This window comes from Podarcis gaigeae, assembly GCF_964106915.1.
Source record: "Podarcis gaigeae genome assembly, chromosome: 7".
Taxonomy (NCBI): Eukaryota; Metazoa; Chordata; class Lepidosauria; order Squamata; family Lacertidae; genus Podarcis; species Podarcis gaigeae.
Genome location: NC_139683.1, coordinates 35,416,556 through 35,440,168, shown reverse-complemented (window position 1 = coordinate 35,440,168; position 23,613 = coordinate 35,416,556). Strand labels below are relative to the sequence as shown.

At 43.2% G+C, this 23,613-nt stretch overlaps 1 protein-coding gene across 1 annotated transcript in view; it reads right to left on the bottom strand.

The window, feature by feature from the left end:
* The window catches only part of CYP7B1 (cytochrome P450 family 7 subfamily B member 1), a 98,201-nt gene extending 94,358 nt beyond the window's left edge, over positions 1 to 3,843 (bottom strand). Inside the window, exon 1 of the mRNA XM_083747861.1 lies at positions 3,579 to 3,843. Coding sequence (XP_083603987.1) covers positions 3,579 to 3,676 — 98 coding nt within the window. The 5' untranslated portion in view covers positions 3,677 to 3,843. The remainder of the gene's footprint in view (positions 1 to 3,578) is intronic.
* Between the last annotated feature and the right edge of the window lie 19,770 nt (positions 3,844 to 23,613).

Below are 23,613 nucleotides of genomic sequence, written 5' to 3'. Positions count from 1 at the left end.
CACCTCCTTCTCCCGCTCTTCCTGCTCAGGCTGAGAGGGCAAGTGGCACAAGGCAAGTGGAGGCTACAAGAAACAACCTCTGCTACCTCCCTTCTTGCCCTCAGAGGTACAGAGGTAAAGATTGAGCCTGCCACAACAACCACCCAGAAAGTATGTGAGCGAGAGAAGGCAATAGCTATTCCTGCAGTCCCACCACTTCTTGCTCTCTCTGTCTGGGCCACGTAGAGAAAGAGAGCGAGCAACAGTTGTTGGGACTGCAGGAATAGCCATTGCCTTCTCTCACTCACATGCTTTCTGAGCCGTGGCTGTGGCAGGGTCAGTCTGTGGTGCTGCTGGAGACCACAATCCACCACATCTGCCTGCCCTGCCTCTCTCTGGATGGTGCAGCAAAGATGGTTGGTCCCACAGGGCCAAATCCCCACCACTACTCTGACCAGAGGGAGGCAGAAGCAGCTGCTCATGCGAGGAGCAAACCTCTCATCTTTTCTCATCCTCTGGGCAAGAGCACAGAGGAAGAAGCAGAGCCACCTCTGTAGCATGGAGATGTGGACATGGCCTATTCTCATTTGCCCACTCTGGGATGAGTGCAGGGACAACTCTGGCTCCAATCCTTTCCCCTCTGCAGACCCACAACAGAAGGTAACAAGCAGAGTCAAGTACGCTACCAGAAGCAAGACTTCCTTTAGAAAATGGAATGGGAACGAAAAGAAGCTAACACTGGCAAAAGAAATGCAGGCAGGCTTCCAGGGACAGGGAGTGTCATGTTGTGAAGATAGCATGGGGAATGCTCTCACACACTCACAGTAGCGTGATAAAAGGCTGGCAGGCGGACATGGGGGCGTGTGATAGCAGCAGAAGCAAAAACACAAGGAGGTAGGTGAGGCGAAAGAAAGGAGAGACAAGTAGCTAGGAGGAGAACCTTTGCCCCAGAGAGACAAGAAAAACAAGAGAAAGGCAAGCCGGGGAAGTAGAGCAAAGTTATAAGTGCTGCTTATAATAAAAGGGATCCTGTGATCACACAGGCAGAACCTGGACTAAGGAACCATTCCGGGTCCCTAAGGCTTCTCAGGGAGGTGAGGTGTTATAGGGAACAAGAATCCTGACACAAGCAATAAAGGTAAAGGTAAAGGTACCCCTGCCCATACGGGCCAGTCTTGACAGACTCTGGGGTTGTGCGCCCATCTCACTTAAGAGGCCAGGGGCCAGCGCTGTCCGGAGACACTTCCGGGTCATGTGGCCAGCGTGACATCGCTGCTCTGGCGAGCCAGAGCCGCACATGGAACGCCATTTACCTTCCCGCTGGTAAGCGGTCCCTATTTATCTACTTGCACCCGGAGGTGCTTTCGAACTGCTAGGTTGGCAGGCGCTGGGACTGAGCAGCGGGAGCGCACCCCGCCGCAGGGATTCGAACCGCCGACCTTTCGATCGGCAAGTCCTAGGCTCTGAGGCTTTAACCCACAGCGCCACCTGCGTCCCACGACACAAGCAATAATGGATGCTAATTAGGAATATGAAGAGCACATTGCTAAAATCATAAAAGCCCAAGCAAAAAAAATGTTTTAAATACATCAGCAATAGATTATCAGCTGGGAAGGGAGCTGGGCCTTAGGATGACAAAAGAGTCAAAGGTGTGATAAAGGAGGATAAGGAGAATGCAGAGAAGCATTTGTCAGGTTGCTGTGCCTGAACTAACTTTTGCAGAGAGGGAGTCTGAGGAACTGCAACAAAAAAGTGGTGACAAGGAATGATGTTCTAGGCCTCATAGATGAATTGTTAAAGATAAAATAACCAAGCACACTGAAGAACAAGCTTTGCCAATTTTACTTTCAAAAAGTAAAATTCCTGACATCCGTGAAATTGTTGAGCTTTTTGGGGGGGAAACCTAAGCTTTTTGAACTGCTTTTTCCATCGTGTTGCCATATAGTCAGGTTTTCCATGACATTTTGCCAATTCAGGATAATTCCTCCCTGACACCTTTTTTTACACCCGAAAGAAAGGACACGTCAAGAATTTTCGTAATGTATGGCAAGCCTACCAAAGCACAGCCAACATGGCTTCTGCAAGTCCTGCCTCACTATCTTGTAGAATGCTTTAAGAATATCAACAGGCATATAGCTAGGTGTGACTCAGTTGACATAGTGTATTAGAACTTCTGAAAAGCTTTTGAAAAATGTATCATCAAAGATCCTGAGTAACCTTGGCAGTCATGGAATATGAGGAGAGGTCCTATTGTAGATCAGGAAGTAGTTAAGAAACAGGAAGCACAGAATAGAACCATATAGACAGTTCTCCCAATGGAGAGGGGTAGAAAGTGGTGTCCTACAAGTATTGGTAGACAAGTACTGGGATATGAATGATAAGGTCATCTGTGGCCACAATAGCTATGTTCTACCTCAGAGACAGTATGCATTTGAATAGCATTTGATGAGAATCACAAGTAGGGAGAGCACTGTAACACTGATGCCCTGTTTGTGGGATTCCCATGGGCATCCAATGATTGGTATTAGGACCTGTGTTTTATAACTTGTCCATAAATTATGTAGATTTCAAGGTGAACAGGGTGAGCAGTGAGGCAGCCAAGTTTGTTGATGAAATTGTTCAGGATGATTAAAACAAAAAGTTAAACGAAAAATGGAATTGCAATGTGCTCCAAAAGGATCTCTCCAATCCAGGTGAATGGACACGAAAATGGCAAATGCAATTCAATGTAAACAAATGCACATCGGATCTGAACTGGCAGTGACTGACCAGGAACAAGATCATGGGGTCACAGCATATAGGCTGATGAAGAGGCCAATCCAGTGTGCAGCAGATGTGAAGAAGGCAAATTCCATGCTAGGAGTCATCAGGAAAGGAATTGAAATAAAAAGACCAGAGGAGGGGCACACAAGCAAGAGGCCCACTACAGCTTCACCTGGGGATGGGTGCTTATTTTGGAGTAGTTGCTTCTCATGCATCCACCAACTTTGTTGCAGCAACATTGCTGGCATCAAAATGCCAGGATGCATTTGCACACACTCCACCCAGTTTTTCCCTTTCATGGGGAAATCAGATATGTTAAAGAAAACCTGTTGCCAACGCCCCCTTTGCCCATTGAGCAACCGTCTGGAATGGCTCTCATTCACTCTCCCACGGCGGTGTGGCTCTGGGGATTTGTCTGGGGCAGTGTGGCTCGAGGGGCCACCAAAATCATGTTGCCAGGTCCCCACCTACAACACTCCCTGGTAAAACCTGACGCCTCTCGTGTAGGAAACGTCCCAGAGAGATCGCCCCCGGTCGTTGCAGCAAACTCAAAATAAGAGAGAGTATGAGTGTGTGGTGCCAGTTTAACAAGATAACAGCGTTAAGTGGATCTATAAATCTGCTAATCGTTACGGGGCACGATCGCTCTCTTTCTCCCTTCGTTTTCTGCAAAGTTAAACTTAGTGCATCAGAGCCAACTTTGAAAAGGGATCCAAGTTCACCTTGACTCTGCCGGGTCTTCCAGTCCTGCAGGATCTCAACAACCCTACTGCGATCTCCTGTAGCCAGCAGAGCGACGGCACTGCAGCCAGGCAATCTCTCTCCTCCTTTCTTACCTTTTCCGCCTGCAGAAAACACAGAGCGCCCAGAGCGCCAGAGCAGTAGCGAGCGCCAGGCCGTAGGTGCGAGGGGACAGCAGCTCGAGGAGGCCCATTTTGGGGGAGCTCGGCTCCTTCGACGTGTTTCTGTCGCTCTTGCCGCCGCAGAGACCTCCCTCTCTGCCAGCAAACTTCAGGCATCTCCCGCCAGGGAACTCCCGCTCCCGGTTCCCTCCCGCAGCGTTACAGGAAGTTTGGACAGCGACGGGGAAAAGAAAAAAACCGAGCAACAACGGCGTTCCGATTGGAAGGCGAGCGCAGTGGGGCGGCCCCAGGGAAAATCCCAGCCCCGCCCCACCGTCGAAGGAGAGCGACTGGAAGAGCCGCTTGGGAAGCGCGGAAGAGACGGGCAAAGACCCCGCGCGCCCGCCTCGCCCGCTCCCCGCGCGCTCCCTTCCCCAGGGAAGTTGGATCTCTGGGTCCGGCTTCCCATTGGAGGAGAGAAGGGAGGAAGCTGGGGAGAGCTGGCCGCGAGGAGCGAAGGAGGATAATTATTATTCCACAGAAGCTGCTCCAGAAAGGAAAGAAGGCAGATCGTCGCCCTGATGTCTGGGGGAAAGCGGCGGCCTGAGAAAGAATCAGTTTCTGGGTGTATTTTTTTACGGGATTTTGTTGATTCTCGCCTGTTGTATTCAGGCTCCGCAGCGCATCTGCTGATCTGGTAATTTATTTACCAGACTACTAACAGATCCTGACAGAGCTCCTAATCCAGACCTGCGATTGTTTTCAGCGCAAGGTAAAGGGAAGAGAAAAGGCTGGTGTCCTGCGTCAATATAATACAAGGCATCACTATTTGAAAGTAAAATAAGTTCCGTTCAGTGTAGCTGAAGTTGGATTTTAGCCTTACTGTTCACCCCCGAAGAAGGGTGAAGGTATCTGAAGAAGTGTGCATGCACACGAAAGCTCATACCAAGAACTAACTTAGTTGGTCTTTAAGGTGCTACTGGAAGGAATTTTTTTATTTTGTTTTGTTCACCCCCGCACACACACACACCAAAAGGACATCAGATAAGGCTCCAGACCTGAGCACTGGAAAGTACGGTAACTAATATAACACCCCTCTTTTAAAAAGGGATGTTTATATTACAGGCTGCACAGCTTAATGTCTGTCCCAGAAAACTGGTGGAAAGTAGGGGTACAGATAAAATAACCAAGCATATAGAAGAAGTCTTGCTGAAGCAGAACCAGGATGGCAAGTCGTGTCTCACAAACTTCTTAAAGAGTTCTTTGAGAGTGTCAACAAGCAGGGCTGTCTTTACTCGGAGGTGCAAGGGGTGCAGGGCACCCAGGTGCCGAATTCTAGGGGGTGTCAGGCGCCCGCCGCTGAAGCCGCCTAAGCTCTTAACTATCTACCTGTTATGAAATAATAAATAATTTTGATCAAGCTAGAAAAACAAAATACATATATACCTAGGGATTACCGAAATGTATACCTACTGTTTCACTAAAGGACTTTAGACTTTGTGCACCCATTTACCAAAGATGCGCCACGCCAGCAGCAGCACTTGTCATTCACAATGGCGCCGTGCATGCAAAATTAACTTACATCAAAATATTGTGTTACATATTGTACTTAGCTGCAATACGGCAGCGGGGTCAGTGGCACCTTTGACATGACTGATGTTCCTCCTAAGTAGGTGCCTAAACAATACTTATAAGGTTGTGTGGTGGTGTTGCATACTTAAGTACAGTCATATTTCAGGTCATAGACGCTTCAGGTTGCGGGTTTTCGGGTTATGGATGCGCCAAAACCTGGCAGTACCGGAACGGGTTACAGTGGTACCTCAGGTTACATACACTTCAGGTTACATACGCTTCAGGTTACAGACTCCGCTAACCCAGAAATAGTGCTTCAGGTTAAGAAATCGTGCTCCGGCGGCACGGCAGCAGCAGGAGGCCCCATTAGCTAAAGTGGTGCTTCAGGTTAAGAACAGTTTCAGGTTAAGAACAGACCTCTGGAACGAATTAAGTACTTAACCTGAGGTACCACTGTACTTCTGGGTTTCGGTGCTCACACATGCGCAGAAGCACCAAATCTCAACCCGCACGTTCACAGACGTGGCACTTCAGGTTGCGGATGCTGCAGGTTGCAAATGTGCCTCCCGCATGGATCATGTTCACAACCCGAGCGTCCACTGTATAAGTGTATTGTAAATAAATGAGCAAATAAAAAAGTTTGTTTCTTTTTCCTCCCTTCTTTTGTAAACAAGAGATAAGGCGTAAGCGTGGTATCTGACAAATGCATAATAAAAGTTAATTTGGGGGCTAAACTAAATTTGGGGGCACTGGGCGGATCTTTGCACCCCCAGCGGCGCATATGCTAAAGACTGTCAACAAGCATATACAGTGGTACCTCAGATTAAGTACTTAATTCCTTCCGGAGGTCCGTACTTAACCTGAAACTGTTCTTAACCTGAAGCACCACTTTAGCTAATGGGACCTCCTGCTGCCGCTGCGCCGCTGCTGCATGATTTCTGTTCTCATCCTGAAGCAAAGTTCTTAACCTGAAGCACTATTTCTGGGTTAGCGGAGTCTGTAACCTGAAGTGTATGTAACCTGAAGCGTATGTAACCCAAGGTCCCACTGTATATAAGAGGTGATCTGGCCGACATAGCATACTTGGACTTTCAAAAAGCTTTTAACAAGGTACAATTTGATATACCGGTAAACATGAGTTAAGTGGAGTTTGAACTGGCAGTGACCGACCAGGAGTGAGACCTGGGGGTCATAGCAGAGAGTTCAGTGAACATCTCAACCTCATGTGCAGAGAGAGGGATAAAATCATTTCCCTGACCACTTTCTCAATGCCTTGCATAATCTTATACATGTCACCTCTGACTCATTTTTTCTCTAAACTAAAAAAGTCCCCAAAACTGCAACCTTTCCTCATGAAGGATTCACTTCAACTATCTGATCATTTTGGTTGCCCCTTTCTGAACCCTTTCCAGCTCTACAGTGTCATTTTAGAGTTGAAGTGACCAGAAATACACACTGTATCCCAAACACCATGGCACTCCTATTTTCCCTTAGCATAGAAAGAGTCCATACTTTTGGTAAGTTGAAAAAGGTTTACTTACAATCTCTTCAAAGGTCAGATTCACGTGCTTTTCCATATAGCAGCAAGAAAAGACAGGCAGTACAACTTAGTTTCCAAAAATGCTAGGAGCTTCTATATTATTTGTGTAGAAACACAGAGATGGCTTTTGAAAGCCATTTGGGCTAAGCTTAGAGCATCTAGCTTAGACATCCTCAGTGAAAGGGATCACATTGTAGAAGGAAAGTGATGGTGGAAAGTGAGAGAACAAAGAGTTTGGTAACCCTTTCTCCAACAGTGAAGGGGTGTGACCTAGCTAAGCCTGGCAGGACAGCTTACTCTATGGTCTTAATCCCTTCGTGCATTAATTAGAATTTTGCATGTTGGTTATATGAGGCTGAATATTTCCCACAGTTACATCAGTTCTGCACCTGCTAACTAGCTATCTAGTTCTGTGCTCTGATCCGGATGTGTTGGAGCAACAGCATGGTCAGCTTATTTAACACCCCCTCCCACTTGTCTGACATAGTGACTCCTCCTGACCAGCAGCTCCAGCTGCTCCATCACTTTAAACACCTACTTGTGCATGGGGACAGCAGAAGGGAGGACAGGGGATATTCCAAAGGGACTATTCTGTCGGGGACCTTCGCTGCCTCTTCCACCTCTGAGACTCGCTGCAACCCTTCTCCTGCCTCCCGCATCCCCTTCTCTGGCTGCCTTGTCTCTTCAACTTGACTCCCCTCTTCCACTACCCTTACAGGTGGCACAAATTGTTGGCCCCTTTCCCTGGATCCTGCTCCTGCTCCCCTGCCTCTGCCTCTGCCTGCGCATCCCCCCACTCCTCGGACTCCTGCCCATCCCTGACAAACTGTTACAGTAATCATTAGATTCAATATGGGTGACATTGCTCTCCCCCATCCCTCATACCACTTAGAGCAAAGATCACACTGAGTGTGTGTCTTGCCTGGTGTGACCATCCAAGAGAGACCCATAGTTGTTATGGAGGCCATGAAGTCTCAAGTTGCCTCTACAGCAGCCCTCATGTGGATATTGAAGTCATGCAAGACTATCTTTTTGGGGTCCTGCAACCCAGGCTGTTGGTTTGCAAGCCCCCTCCTTAGAGGCTGGCCCCTCTCACTGTCCTCGGAGCTTGCATACCAGTAACCTCCTCTGGCTGATATCTCGGACAGACCAGGGAGATTTTGATAGGCGACATTTTCCCAAGCGTGGGTAAAATGCACTACCCCTCCCTCCTGCTTCCGCAGGGGAAAGAAAATAAGTCAGAAATCTATTTACATGATGTTTATTTCTGACATTACAGCACTAAAGAAAAACACGTCCTTTCAGTTCAGTTCTTCTAGCAGGTCTGACAAACTTCCTGAGCATGCACAGTCGGAAGGTTTCAAGTTACACTCTTCACAAAGACTTCTCCAGCCTGTGAACGTCCTGGGAAATTCTTCTTTCCCACAGATAGGCACATCATGTGATGTCAACAATCTGGGTGTCTGCAGCTGTGATGTTTCGATATACTGACATCGGCACTATCTCTGCCAGCTTGGTTAGGGATGCCACTGGGCAACAGCGTGCTTGGTAGACCAGCAGCATACTTGATCCGTCTCTCTGGCCAAGCACCAGGCTTGATTCCTCATTGCTCTTTATCTCCAGTACTATTCACGTGGACAGCCAGACTCTCCAGAAAAGTACACTCACTAGGAGTTGCAGCTGCTCCTAATTCTGTAGTTAGCATACCTATATGACACACAGGTTTGCATGCACACATTACATCAGGGTTTACCAGCCTTTCAGGCTCTGCAAGTATATTTACAAATGAAAGAAGCCTTCTATTGGCTACAGAAGGCTTTTTTCAAGCCTAATTTTGGGGTGAGAGGGAGCTGAGTGCACCAGGGAAGGATTCCCAACAGGAACCACATTCCCCACAGGAACCAGATTTTCTTCTTACGAAATGATCTAGCAGATCTAGCAGATAACCTTCACATATCTGTGTAGAAATAATTTGCTCTGTTATGAGATTAAGATGTCACTCTTTAGAGGTCAGGCCTAATGCATTTTTCTTGTTTTGTATCTTAAAATCTAACCTGTCTTGCATAAGTAGCCAGAATACTGACCATCTGCCCCCCCCCCCAATTGTGTAGCATTTCCAGTTTATGTTTTGCATAGGAAAACTGATCACCTCTGCAAATATTTCCATCTCCCAAAATCAGAGTTAATAATTTGCCTTTGGGTGAGGAATGTGGAAATATTTCTCCTTCAACTGTTATTCTGTGTTTGCTTGCCTTTCATCATCTTGCTGAGGAAAGAGGGCAACTGGGGCCCAGACAGCATTCCTCAGTGGGCTAAATTTGGCCTGTGGGCTACCAGCTGCAGACCCCTATGCATAAATATGTGCAACATTGGATATTGCTATGCTTCTTTTTGGCTGCAATCCTCTTTGAAAGAGCCAAATACAGGCTCTGTGTAAATTGATAGTTTTGCTTTAATTAGACTAGAATTAGGATATGGCTCTTGTTGATACAATTTAAACACTGGGAACCATCTATATCAGAGATAGTGAATCTGTAGTTCTCTAGATATTGCTGGACTACAACTCCCAGAATTCCTGTGCATTGCTTCTTCTTGCTGTGGCTTTAGGGAGTTGGAATGCAACAACATCTGGAGAGCCAGAAGTTCCCCATCCCTAATCTATATGATGCAACTTCAGTTTCAAAGGTAAAATTTGTCAGGCGATAGAAGCTCTCTAACTGTCTTTCCTGTCTTGTCTCTCACATTAGATGACCACCTGTGCTTCCTGCATAAAAGCAAAGAGGTTGGGATGTCCCTTTCATCCGTTTGTCTTTGTGGGGGGCAGTTTTCTTAACCTGGCCCCTAATTTCTTCCCTTTTGTGAGCTGATCTTACTTTGGTAGTATTCTTTTTGTGTGGATATAATGTGTTTGAAGTTAGGTTAAGATGCTGAATTGTTCAATGGCAGTGTGCAAAAGGACTGGTTTGGGGAATCAAGCAACAGAAAGCAAAACCATATTTACATCCAGATCTGCACAACTGGAGATTTTAAACATGAATCTGAATAATCATATATTTATATGCTTTTAGGTAGATTTTCAGGTTTTGTTATTCTAGATTATATGGATACAGAGGGAACATATTTAAGTATAATAAGTAACATTATTATATGCCACAGTATAACATATATATGATATAGTATATCATACTATACATTGTTATTATTTCTTACACACACATATACTGTATTTAAAATGTATCATTGAAAATATAAATGGAAATGGAAATTATATGTATAAATATATAGAAAACTGTAAAGAGCCTTCCATTAAATGCCAACAGTGTTGACACCAGCCAGACTTCCAGGGGGAGAGCATTCCATATTTAACCTTTTCCCTCATACAATGGTCCACATGAAAAAACCCCAAACCACTCTTGGGATGTGGAAAGGAGGAGTGCCCACATGGCTACAGAATGTAAATTGGATTCCAGAAGTCTAGAATGAGAAGTGCTATTCACGATCCATTTTAAAGCAGATGATTGGCTGCTGCTAAATTGTTCTCATTTGGAAGCAACCTCAGCCACTAAATTGTTCTCATTTGGAAGCAACCTCAGCCACTGTGACATCCTCCTAAAAGTACATCCACACTATTTAAAGTTTGTCATACTATTAAAACCTAAATGAGAAGAGTATTACTTTGTTCCTTTGCATTATTTGAAATATCCTGTTGCTAAAACTAATGTTATATTCTAAGCTAGACTCTTGCCCTGAAGTCCAAAATAATATTCTGGGGATGCTTAAATATTTTTAAAAAAATAATTACTGGTACATGGAACCTGTTACATGCATTAAGCCAGGCCCTCCAGATGTTTTTTGGCCTACAACTCCCATGATCCCTAGCTAGCAGGACCAGTGGTCAGGGATGATGGGAATTGTAGTCTCAAAACATCTGTTGGGCCGAGGTTGAGGAAGCCTGCATTAAGCAAACAGTTTGTTTGCTGTAGCACTTCCTCCCCATGATAGTTCGGAATAATCAAAATGAAATTTTATTTCAACATTTTGTAAATGAACAGTTCTGGAAATTATAGTCTTTATGAGTGCAACCACAATTATTCAAAGTTATTTCACACCTCACCTGGGACCTTCCTGCACCTTCCAAGGCTGACCCATCCCATCACACTTTGAGATGTTTAACATTCGAATCCAGTGCCAGATTTACGTATAAGCTAAACAAGCTATAGCTTAGGGCCCACTCGCTTGGGGACCCCAAAAATAATTAAAGGGGGGACACCTTGATGTACCTTTCCAAAATATAAGATAAAAAACAAATAAAATAAAACCTACATACAGCAACAGTGTTTTGTGTTGTGTCTGGACCTATTAGGTCCATAAATTACCATATAGCATATATTAAACACAAAAAACAGCAACAGCTTGTTGTTGACAAAGGACAGCTGGACACATAAAGGGCCCCATTACCTTCAGTAGCTTAGGGCCTCATCAAACCTAAATCCGGCCCTGTTCGAATTCCAGGGAACTTGGAGAATTGTAGTACTGTGAGGGGGATAGGAGTCTCCCAACATATCGCCACACCTTCAACGAATGACACTTCCCATAATTATTTGGGTAAAACGATGACTGTTAGTGTGGGTCAGGCCCAACTCCCATCAGCTGCAGCCAGAGAATTCAGGACTATCTGTAGGGCTACAGCTTCGCTATCTGTCCCATAGATCAAACCACTGAGCAGGTGAACCAAAAGTATGACAGTGATTTCTGTGCTTCTGTGTCAAGGAAAGCCCAGTTCATCCTACTTCTTCCCTTCTTGCTGAATATATTTTTGGCAGCTCCATTCATGTAATGGTAGCAGAAGTTGCTGCTAGGGCTGAACATGTGGAGGCGGGTGGGAGGTGAGGTTGGGACCTGCAGCTCTTTGGAATGTTTTTGGTTCATTGAATATTTTAGCAGGCTGCCAACATCCCCCTGGGGAATGCAAGAGAGAGAGCAAAGGGAAATGGAGGTTTTAACACCTCACACTCAATGTAAACCTGAATGAAATGTTAACTTTGTGTCAAATGCAGAATGTCAGCTGCAAATAACAAGCAAGCGTTTTCAAGGATGTAAGGAGAATTTTTTTGGGGCCAGTCTGCATTCAAGTGTGGCTTTTGCCCTTCCTGTTCCAGTTGACTTTTTCAGTTGAATTGTGTAACATAGTTAGCATTGAGCCAAGTCACTGGTGATGTATAACTGATTTAAACTTACGTGACCCATTCTGCAAAATAGCTAATGATATTTCTATACTAGGCAGAAGAAAAGGAAGAGAACAGAAAAGATATTTTTAAAATACAACTATTGTTTGCCCTGTAATTGTCACACAATGTTTGCAACAGATGAAGAAATAATGAATCACCTATGGAAAAGGTTTCACTTAGACTTTGGCAGTTCTCCAAAGGAAACATTAAACGCTGAAACACTCCACATCCTGCTTTACAGTGGTGCCTTGGGTTACAAACACCTTGGGTTACAAACACTTCGGGTTACAGACTCTGCTAACCCAGAAGTACAGTGGTACCTCAGGTTAAGAACTTAATTCATTCTGGAGGTCCGTCTTAACCAGAAACTGTTCTTTAACCTGAGGTACCACTTTAGCTAATGGGGCCTCCCGCTGCCACTGCACTGCCAGAGCATGATTTCTGTTCTCATCCTGAAGCAAAGTTCTTAACCCGAGGTACTATTTCTGGGTTAGCGGATTCTGTAACCTGAAGTGTCTATAACCCAAAGTACCACTGTAGTACCTTGGATTAAGAACTTTGCCCCAGGATGAGAACAGAAATCGTGCAGTGGCGGCAGCAGGAGGCCCCATTGGCTAAAGTGGTACCTCAGGTTAAGAACGGTTTTGTTAGATATCATTCATCAAGAAAGAGTAAAAGGGTGCAGACAGCTTTAAGAACCTTTTTCTGTGAGTTCTGGGTGTGGTTTTCTAGGCTGATTAGACACAGTTGGTGATATGTATAAAAGAAAAGAAGTCACAGTTTGAATTTTGCCTGCAGAGAGAGAACACCCACCTGCTTTGTGTTTGCTGTTTTTGTATAGCTGTAATAAAACCTTTGTTTGAGTGTTTTACACCGGTCTCGTGGTCTCGTTATCTGCCACCAGAAGAAAAACTGCCTCTAACAGGTTTCAGGTTAAGAACGGACCTCCGGAACGAATTAAGTTTGTAACCAGAAGTACCACTGTATATGGCAATAATAGGACAGATGCCTAACAAGAAATGTATAGAAATTGTGGGGTGTTTGTTTGTTTTTTAAAAAAACATGATAAATTTTGATTTCCTGGCACCACAAATTAACAGGAGCTGATCACAAAGCAAGGTAAGTGGTATTATAATAAACCTGCCATAATACAGTACTGGTCTTCAAGAGGGAGAAAAAAACTGAAATGTTTCCCCTGTAAAGCGAGTATCCAGGAACTAAAACAGTTGTCTTTTCTATATATCTGAGGGGGAATACAGCTGAAAACATTTTGCCCCCCAAATTATCTTGTACATCATGGAATTTTTAAAGCAACGTTCAAACAAATTTATGGTGAGGCTAGAACATAACTAGGGAAGCCACATCTCTTGTGTGTCTGTGCTTTCAGACCCTGCAGTCAGCAGATGAGGCCTTGTGAATGGTGCCACTGCTAGGGGCTCCCTGTTTGGTGTTGACCTGTGACAGGCAGAGTTCTTAACTTGAATGAAATATTGTAGGGGAGGTAAGTCCCATCCCACATAATCGATCACATGACATGCTGCACATACACCATTTGAATGGCAATGTCCATCAACCTTTGGGGAGGAGCAGCCCTCTTGGCCCATAGGATTCGGCTCCTAAGGTGACAGGGATGATTCTCTCCTTCTGGAACGGCCTCATTCCCTGGTGAGGTATTTCTGTCTTCCTCATAGACTTTCAAGAAGAATTTAAAAAAACATTCCTGTTTAACAAGGCATTTGGTGGCTGAAAGATTTTGTTCCAGCAACACTGAACTCATTGACTGAGATGATGTGATTGTTTTTAAACTGTTTCTAGACTGTTTTTTTAAGGATAATTGCTATCCTGGGATCCTCTGAGAGGAAGGCTGGAATATAGGGAAGAAGTTAAAAGCCATGACTTCCTCCCTATTATCCTGGGAACTATGGTTTATTAAGAGTCTCTTAACAACTCTCAGCATTCTTAAAAACTACAGTTCCCAGCATGCTTTTGGGGAAGCCACAACCCTTAGAGTGGCATAAGGGGGCTTTGAATATACGTTGTGGGGGAGGAATTTTCACCAAATGGAGGCTTCTCTGGCACCAGTTGTGTGGTCATTCCAGTGCCTGATGAAGGAGACTTTTTTATTATTTGCCCAGGCATTGCAGCACATTGTGTGGCCTGCTCGCATTACGTTTTTCTGCTATTTTATTTAAAAATAAAAATAACAATCAAAACAAATCCAAACTACAGTTCTCAATGAAAACACAATTCATCCTTCAGTGAGCAGTTGCAAACTGTTTGTACAAAGTTATCTGTTTGTACAAAGTTACACTTCATCTGTTTATTTGTTTTTAATTTAAGTCCCAGTCCCATGTCTGGCATTTTTGTGTTACATTTTCATCCTACTCTTGTTACACTTTTGTATTTAAATTTATATTGACCTTTTAATTATGAAACCAGTCTGAAGGGCAGTCCTGAACACTCACTCACTCTCTCTCTCTCTCTCTCTCTCTCTCTCACACACACACACACACACACACTTTTATTTGTGCACTTTGTTCCAGACCAGCTCTAGCACTAGGAATGAGGACAGGGTTGAAAAGTTCTTGAGACAAAGGAGTATAGGAACATAAGATTGACCTTAAGGTCACCTATTCACTTCCATTGATGTTAAAGCCCCTCTCCTCATTCCCATCCTATACGTTACATGCAGTTAAACAAATATGGATGGCCCCAGCACAGCAACTTTGGCTCTTGTGAGTGCTGTGCTTGGCCAAGTTTAAGCATGTCTATATGCATCATGAGCTTCTGCCAGCCTTCATTTCAGCCTCGCCAGTTGCTGAAGTTTCATGCCTATTTTTAATGGTAGCACATAAATTGTCTGAGATTTTGAATTACATTCTCTCCTCCCCACCAAAAAACCCCACCATGTGCCTTTTGGCTATTCTCCTAGAGCTACTTGTTCTGCTGGAACCTCATAAGTATCAGTAGGATTCTGTCAGCCGAAGTGCTTTTAGGCCAGCAGTTGTAGCATTCAACACTTTTTATATATATAAAAAAGGTAGTGCATACTATAAAATGATCAATGCTGTTTTGAAACATTCAGATGAAACTATGCACTGCAGGAATCAATGAGTTACAATAGGAATCTGTAAGCCCTTTAGGGCTACACACATACGGTCTCTCCCTCTGCACTGTTTTGAAACTTTACCATAAAATTTGCAAAAAAAAAAAAAAAGTGATTTGTGTTTTGGGATGCTCATTCATTTTGAGAAACTTTTTTTTTCATCAACTGCTGAAAATGGGCTGGAGCCAGTTGTGTCTGAAATGAAACCAAAAGCCTCCAGAGCAGATGGCATAGCATGTTCAGCAAAAGCACTGTCTGGAAATGTGATGCATTCTTTGCTAATGAAGAACCTCAAGGACCAGCCCCTCTGCTTATCATCAACCTTTGAATTTGCCCCATTCCCTTATTCTCACAGGCGCTACGGCAAATGAGAAAGAACAAGAGCCAAAGTGATATGAAAGTCACATCGCAGCTACATTTTTTATGCCCTCTATTGTTAACACTTGCCTTTGCAATGAATCAGTAGTTTGAGCTCTTAAACAGTGCAATACAAGACATAGTCACTCAGAAAAACGTCTCACTGAGTGCAGGGGGACTTATCCTCAGGTGATTGTGGCAATCACCTCAGCACTGCAGCATAAAAGTAATTTGCCACTTTACATGCTGGAAGATGGATACTTTTAGTCTCTATCTTTTCCTATTTTGAAATTGGAAATAAAGGCACCTCCCTCAGCTGTGGGGTACACACAGTGCTTTTTTCTAAAAAAAATGTTTAGGGGTACTCTCATTTTCCTACTCATATTGAAATACTGCCCCTCAATGAGGCCAGACTTAGATTCACAAAATATTTAGGATACCCCTGTGTCCCCCCAGAAAAAAGCACTGGGTACACATATAATGCTGCACATAAGGATTTCTGTACATGCTGCTGAAAAGCAGAATATTGTTGCTGTAAGTGATAGCAGCACCAGTTCATTCTTTCTCTGTGTGTGTGTGTGTGTGTGTGTGTGTGAGGGGGGGGGAATACACAATCCAGTACGTTTGTTTGTTTGTTTGTTTGTTTGTTTGTTTGTTTGTTTTTACCTCTGCAACCATTGTGGCTTTCATCTTGCTTTATCCTAGGCTATCCTTCCGGCTCTTTCAGTCTGTCTCCAACTGCCGTCTCATACACTTGCATGGAACAGGAAAAATCAGGCCTATTGTCTTTCTTTGGGAATTTTCTCTTTTAGTGTTAAGGTCATCTCTAGCACATGTCCTCTTGAGGCTGCATGTGATCGCTGACTCCTGTAACTTTCATTGCATCTGCAGCAAAGCCAATGTGGGTTCTTCTTCCAGTATCTCATCAAAACTGCACTCTTCTGTTCCCCCTACAGCTAAAAGATTTGTTTATGCCTGGGTAAATTCCACCTTGTGTTCCTCTTCTCAATATGATAGAAAAGGAAAAGACACCAGATGCCCTTGCTAGCCATATGCATATATAACTCATACTCAATGCAACATTCTGTTCTTTCTTATTTGCATGTGATGCATGCTCTCTCACCTTAGTTAGTTTCTTCAGTATAAATTTCTCCAGTTTTCAAAATGGGTAACTTAGAGCCAATCCATATGGTCATCTTTGTACATGGTGAAATTAGTATGTAGTGGCTTTTTCAGCGCATGAAAGTGAGGTGAGCTGGTTCTGTCAACACTACAGCATGTGCCTAGATTGAATCTCATCATCTTGCAGTTTGGCTTCCTTTTCAAAGATTTTTTTGAGTTGTGTTGATAGGTTCATGTGCCAATAGTCAGAAAAGGGATAGTGTGAATTTGCTTCTTCAAATTGGTTTTCCACATCCCCCTTTCCATCATTCACCTTTTTTCCTCTGCTGCTTCCTCCCTCTTCCTCCTTGCCTTTCTCATTGAGTTTTTCTCTCCACATAGACATGTATCTTCCTTCTCCAACTCAAATGGAAATGTCTCCCACATGAACTATAAGGAAGGGTAGGAGTGGGGGAGGACATTTTTTATGAAGGTCTTTTGACCCACATGAAAAGTCAATTGCTTTCATGTGGCCCCAGAGCAAGCGAGAGACAGACAGACAGACAGAACGAGGATGCAAGAGGAATTTGTTCCCAGAGTAGTGTTCCAAAGAACAAGAATGGCCTCAGTGTTCAGATGCATGAAATTAGGCCACAGGTTCCCATTTGTACTGCAGGTGGTAGGATACTTTCCTTTCATGAAGATTTGTGACTAACCCATAGAACAACTGCTTTAACTGCTGTTATTGCCACTGGTGCCTTAAGCCCACCAATCCTCCATCATCTGGATGGCTCCAACCACAGCAGGACATAACTGTTCCCATGTATGTTTCAAAGCTGCTTAGTGCATACTCCAAACAAGGCACAGTTATGGCTATGCTTTGCTGTATTATCACTTAGGTTTGGAGGATCATGTCTGGATATTAGATTCGATCTGACTCCTGTATGTTGAAAACACCCACCCAATTAATCAGCTGAGTCAGGAAATTTCCCACACAGATGCCACCATAAGAATCATTCCAAAGACAGGAAGAACTGTGAGGAGAAAAAGACTCTGTCCTGGCCAGCAGGTAATGGCTTTTTCCACCTACCTTGTCCCACCCTCCAGAGCTAAGAACTTTCAGAAGGAAGATGCTGCCACAGGGAATTATGTGTATGTGTATTTTAATGAGCTGAAAAGAGTGAAGGATTATGAGTCAGGTGTGTGTGTGGAGAATGTGTTAAGAACTTAACAGTATCAGTTGATTTTTTGGCTGCTATTTTCTTAATGACTTTCACTTTGATTGTGATGATTAGTTGCTGCTTTGTGAACAGCATTTTTATATTAACAAAACGGGAGATCAATCTTAGGTGTTGTAGTAGACAAAAACAAACAAACTGAAACAAAAAACCAATACAAGCTAAATTGAGTAGATTTACCTAGCAGTCAGAGTGAATATTCCCTCAGAAAATAAAACCCCATTTGCAGATGGTATACCAACCTGTTCTTCCATCGTAGGTGCCTTCTGCTGATTGGCTAAACGATGATGGAAGAGGCTCTTGGACCCTACTTTGGCTCAAGTTGAATTGGTTTGGATGTAATTGAAATCAGAATCTGCTTCTGCACTCATCTCATTGGCAAGGTCAGCCATATTGACCTAAAGCTTATGGAGGTAAGCAAAACCTGTCACAAAGGGTGTGCTCAAATGGAACAGACGCAAATGCCTGACTTTAAGCAGACTTTAAAAAACTGCATCTCTTACTAAACCTTTTGGTTCTTTCAGTATCTCAGGGCATAGCTAGTTAAGCAAGGTAAGTTATCTTGACACAAACCCTGGAGCAACTTATCTTTTGGGGGGGCAGGTAAACGAAAACTGGCTTGTTATCAGTTAGATCACACAATGCATCCTTGAAAAGTACAACTGAGGTTAGGGGAAGTTCTGAAGACAGCTTTTTATGTATTTATAGCCCTCCAAAGGCAAAGCAGTTGCATTCTTTTAGAGCATATGGGCTGTGATCACAAAGCACTTAAGTGGGCACATTTGCTTTTAAACTGATGGACAAATCAATCCTCTCAAATGGCTGGTGTGGGCCCTGGCTAGGAATGGGGGACAATTTCCCGTTGGTTCACATTTTAATATGAACTCACCTAATTTGCATCTAACTAAACAATGCACAAAGCGAAGCACAGGTATCCTTTGAAATGTGAATCTCTATGTTCCCCATTCACAGTAACAGGCAATCTAAAAATCACTATAAATTTAGAGGCACAAGAACCCCCTCCAGAGGATGCTGATCTCACTTGAGGGCGGAATTGACATCTCTCTTTGATTCAGAAAGGTAGGGAAGACCACCAAATCACCTCAGTTTGCCACACAGAGCTGATGTACACCTGTAGTATATACACTGGCTTAAGCCGCGTTAAGCAGCTTACAGATTGGCAAGAGTTTCTTGAATACATGCTCTGATCGCCACAAAGTGAGCACTATTAAATGTACAACACAAAACCTAAGAAATAACAAAGATACTATCTCTTCAGGATTCTTTCTTTCCAGTGCTGTACAATTCATCACCTGAACAGTAGCAACCAAACCTACCCTGATTTGAAACGTACACATATGTAGTCAGTATATGCTGTAACCTGCAAAACTTAGGATATTCATTGCATCCCAGCATAATTGCTGTGACACCCCTGCAGTCACATGTCTGAATCGAAACAATACCCCAGTTGACCAGATGGCCAAGAGAAATAAATCTGTATTGCAACTAGGGAAACAAAGACTTTTTATCTCTGAGTTCTGATTTCTCATTAAATAGTAAGTTGCTTTTGACAGATGTGCTGTAGTTGTATTCATTTTTAATCTCAGCCATATGGTGGCATAGTCTAATGATATTTCAGACATCTTTCTGATTTGTTATTAAAGATTGGATAGCTCAACAGCTATGAAAATTGATAAGAACTGGAAGGGAGAGATTTTCTACAAATCAGACTGAAAAACCAAACCAGATTGCCCCTGGTCCATAAAAGAAAATGGCTTCCAAATTGCTATAGCACAAAGAAACATGATGGAGAGCTCTGTTTTTTTACAATGTAAGATAGAAAGACCTGCTATTCAATGAGTCAGGCCATTGGTCCATTTAACTCAATATTATCTGACTGGCAATAGCATTCAAATGTCTCAAGAGGAGTTTCATTCTTGATCCGCAGCCACCATCCTCTAATCCATGACAGCCTAGATCTTCTTTGCTACACAGTGATCTAGCTGAGGGTGCTCCTGGCCAAGAAAAGTTTGGTTAATAGTGGCTGCTATGCGCTGCCTTCATTGGATCTCTTGTCTCCATGTTGTCCCCAAAATAGTAGAACCAGGACTGCTAAACTACTCACATCTTGGACATGTGCTACCCATCTAATCCTGAAAAAAGCAGCTTGCAGAATTTTGGGATGACTGGTTTCACCAAGTAATTTTACCCTGCTTCACAAGAATAGGCTCACTTCTCCATCTCAGTGAGGCAAGTGATTGCTAACAATGACCGTTTTACCTTAAGTGGACTGCTAAGCCTGGGTTTTTCTGTTTCATGAGCATGAGAGTTTTTGTACAGGTTTGCAATGGATAGAAGAAACCCTGTATTCCCCATTAGAAGCCACTCAAACCCCAGGATTAATTTATAAACTCAGTGAGTTAAAGTGCTTGCCAAAAAAGGGGGTGAAATGTATTGCTGAGAAAGATGTTTTTAAGACACAACAGGAGTGGAGTGCGCATTCATGTGCTCCCATGCCTCATCACAGCCCACACAGCAGTGCAATTGCACGAGTCCCAACAATTTTAAATCAAAATTTTTCCTGTTTGTTTACTGCATCCAAGAGAGCAGTTTTCTCAGTTGTTTGTTAAACGAAACAGCTGTCTACCAAACAGCTGTTCTCCCCCTCCCCAAATTAGCAGATTGTGCAATAAAGGATAGGGGAAGCTATTTAAATGTAGAAGGAGTTAGTGAGTCAGTGTTATTAAAGGAAGGAAGTGGCAGACAGACTCTTACGTTCACTGTTTATTCAACATGTTGTGCCTCAAGATGATTGGGGTGAAATATGTCAATTTCACTTCACCACAATAACTGCTGTGAAAGGTGTTGTGCAATCTTGACATGAGGTTTATATTCTATCTGTGGCAGGAAAATGAGGGGCGTTCACATGAACCCCCTCATGTACTGCAAGCATGCATACATAGCTAGCCCTGTCCCGTCCCGATAATGCCTTGGATCAGCAACACTCATTTGCAAGCCATATCAAGGGGATCAGCGAGACGCGGGTGGCGCTGTGGGTAAAACCTCAGCGCCTAGGACTTGCCGATCATATGGTCGGCAGTTCGAATCCCCGCGGCGGGGTGTGCTCCCACTGCTTGGTCCCAGCGCCTGCCAACCTAGCAGTTCAAAAGCACCCCCGGGTGCAAGTAGATAAATAGGGACCGCTTACTAGCAGGAAGGTAAACGGCGTTTCCGTGTGCTGCTCTGGCTCGCCAGATGCAGCTTTGTCACACTGGCCACGTGATCCAGAAGTGTCTTCAGACAGCGCTGGCCCCCGGCCTCTTAAGCAAGATGGGCGCGCAACCCCAGAGTCGGACATGACTGGCCCGTACAGGCAGGGGTACCTTTACCTTTACCTTTATCAAGGGGATCAACATGATGTAATCATGTATGTACATAGGACAAATCCTGACCCAATTAGGATTTCCCCCTCATGTAGAGGAACCCTATGGTGCAGTGGTAGGACAAGGCTACCCCTTACACCATTTTGTATCATCAAGAGACACTAGGCTAGGTGACTTCTGTATTCAGTCCCATATCACAATGAAATTAATACAACTGAACTGGGAGCTATCATATGCAAAGTAGTTGTCTGTACTAACTGTTTTTAAGCAGAGAGACTAAACATATTTTAAGAATTTAAATTTAAGTGTTTGTCTGTGTAAGTGTTTAAATACATTGCATTCTATATTGAAATTATTACTCCACTCCAGTTCAATGGAATCTGAGAATTTTACACACTTCCACATCCACCCATATTCATATTAAACTTTGTTGTTACTCTTTTGTGTCTTTTTCCAGTGCTAGAGGAAGACTGCTGACTAACCACAAAGCCACGGCTTATTTTCTGTAAAAAACAAACTTAGCTCTTTTGTCATGGAAAATCCCCTAAAATCCACACTTCCCAGGGGGATTTTGAGACATGTCAAGTGAACATTCTTCAAAAGAACATCTGTTTATTCATACTAATGGAACAAAAACATCTTCATAGTCATATAAATTTGGAGTATATACTTTTGTGCTTTCCAGCCATTAATTACAGAGTATATTACAGTCTCATTTTACCCTGCATTAAACATCTGGTGCCAACAGAAGAAACAAGGAAAAATGCATGATTATATTGTCAGACTTAATAATTCAGAAATATTAATCAGCTCTCATAATCGTCAGTAATATTTCACATGCAAATGGCTCTTGATATTCATTTCTCCCCTTGATGTTCTCTTTTCATAAAACAATAAACACATTTAACGAACAAATATTAAATCATATTGGCAGATTTTTATTAGTCTCCAGGAATTTCTACCAGATGTACTTTTGCAGCATACATGTGAAACATGATCCAAAGGAGCTGCTTATACAAATAGAATGAAACTATGCAAGCAGCCAGATTTCGTGAGTACATATGTCTGCATTAGGGTTGTGCACTGGTCACAGAATTCAGTTCACACTGCAATTCAGTGGTTTTTTAAAACAGTCCACAGGCTTCCTGATTTGACTCAGGGTTCATCCAAGCCTTCTTGGGTTGCCACACACACATTTGCCATTGAGAAATTTAGAAAACAGCTATCACCTTTCTTCCTTTGGCCAAAAGTGGATGAAATTTGCATAATGGTTCCTCAGTTGATGAAATTGCCAAATAATGCCAAAAGCACCTATTTCCTTTGACTTTTGACACTTGATGTGTATAATTTTTGGGCCCATCTTATTTTTGTGATTGTAAGTTGTAAACTGATCTAAATGTTTTGTTTTAATGTCATAACCTTCCCAGGGACCTGAGGGTTAAGGTCAGGTAAACAACAACAACATACAGGAAAATAGATATAGGAGTTTTTGAACTGGACTGTGATAATTCAGTTGTAATTATGTATATTTTGCATTAGTATTTAGTGTGATGATGGTTTAAAGGAGAGAGTGGGGGTGGTTGGAGGAAGAGAGAGAGGGATTTGGTTTTATTTGACTTGGTTTCAATGAAACTAAAGCTATTTTGTGACCTCTTTGGGAATGACAGACTATATACAAATTAATCAATATGAAAACATGCACATTAATTCCATTCACACAATTTATGGCATATCTAATTTAACATCAAACTACAGGAGTAGTGGGCTGACCAGAGATTAATCACATGAATTATCACCAAACTTAAGCTAAGTTGTGAACTCTAATTTCCTGAAAACCTGCTAAAACCGAAGCTCATCCTGCGGTGAATCTTTTCTAAGAGCCTTCTTTAATCTTGCATCCCAGAATTCAGCAAGTACAGAAGTCACCACTCTGTAGGAATAAATTGGTGGCCTGGATGTATCCGTGGCAAAATATCAATGCAGCCATACGTATCCGGAACGACCACAAGCATTTTGCTACACAAAGCTGCCCCTTTATTGGAATCCAGCATCTGCTTTTCTACATTTGGAGTTACCCAAAGCAGTTTCTGTTCCATTCTGCAGAACGGTGCTACCTTAAAATGTCTTCTATTATGCTGTTACATTCTGCTGTGCATTCAACATCTGGTATCAACAGCCTAAACAACAAAAAGGCATGATTATGCTGTCAGACTTAATAATTCAGAAATATTAACCAGCTCTCATACCATCAGCGGTTTTTCATGTGTAATTGGCCCTTGATGTGTATTTTGTACTTAGGAGACTCTGCATACCAGCGTAAGAGAATAAGTGTTCCATCTTTCATGTAACTAACAGGGATCATTTTGAGCTAAATGAAATCACTTCATCAGCAATAGCTTTTTGCCTTGAGGGGGAAGAGAAAGAAAGTTCTAACCAGCCAAACACTGAGTTGGAAAACAACAGGGGGCAGGATGCTCCAAGGAAGCCACTTTGTGGGCAATTGC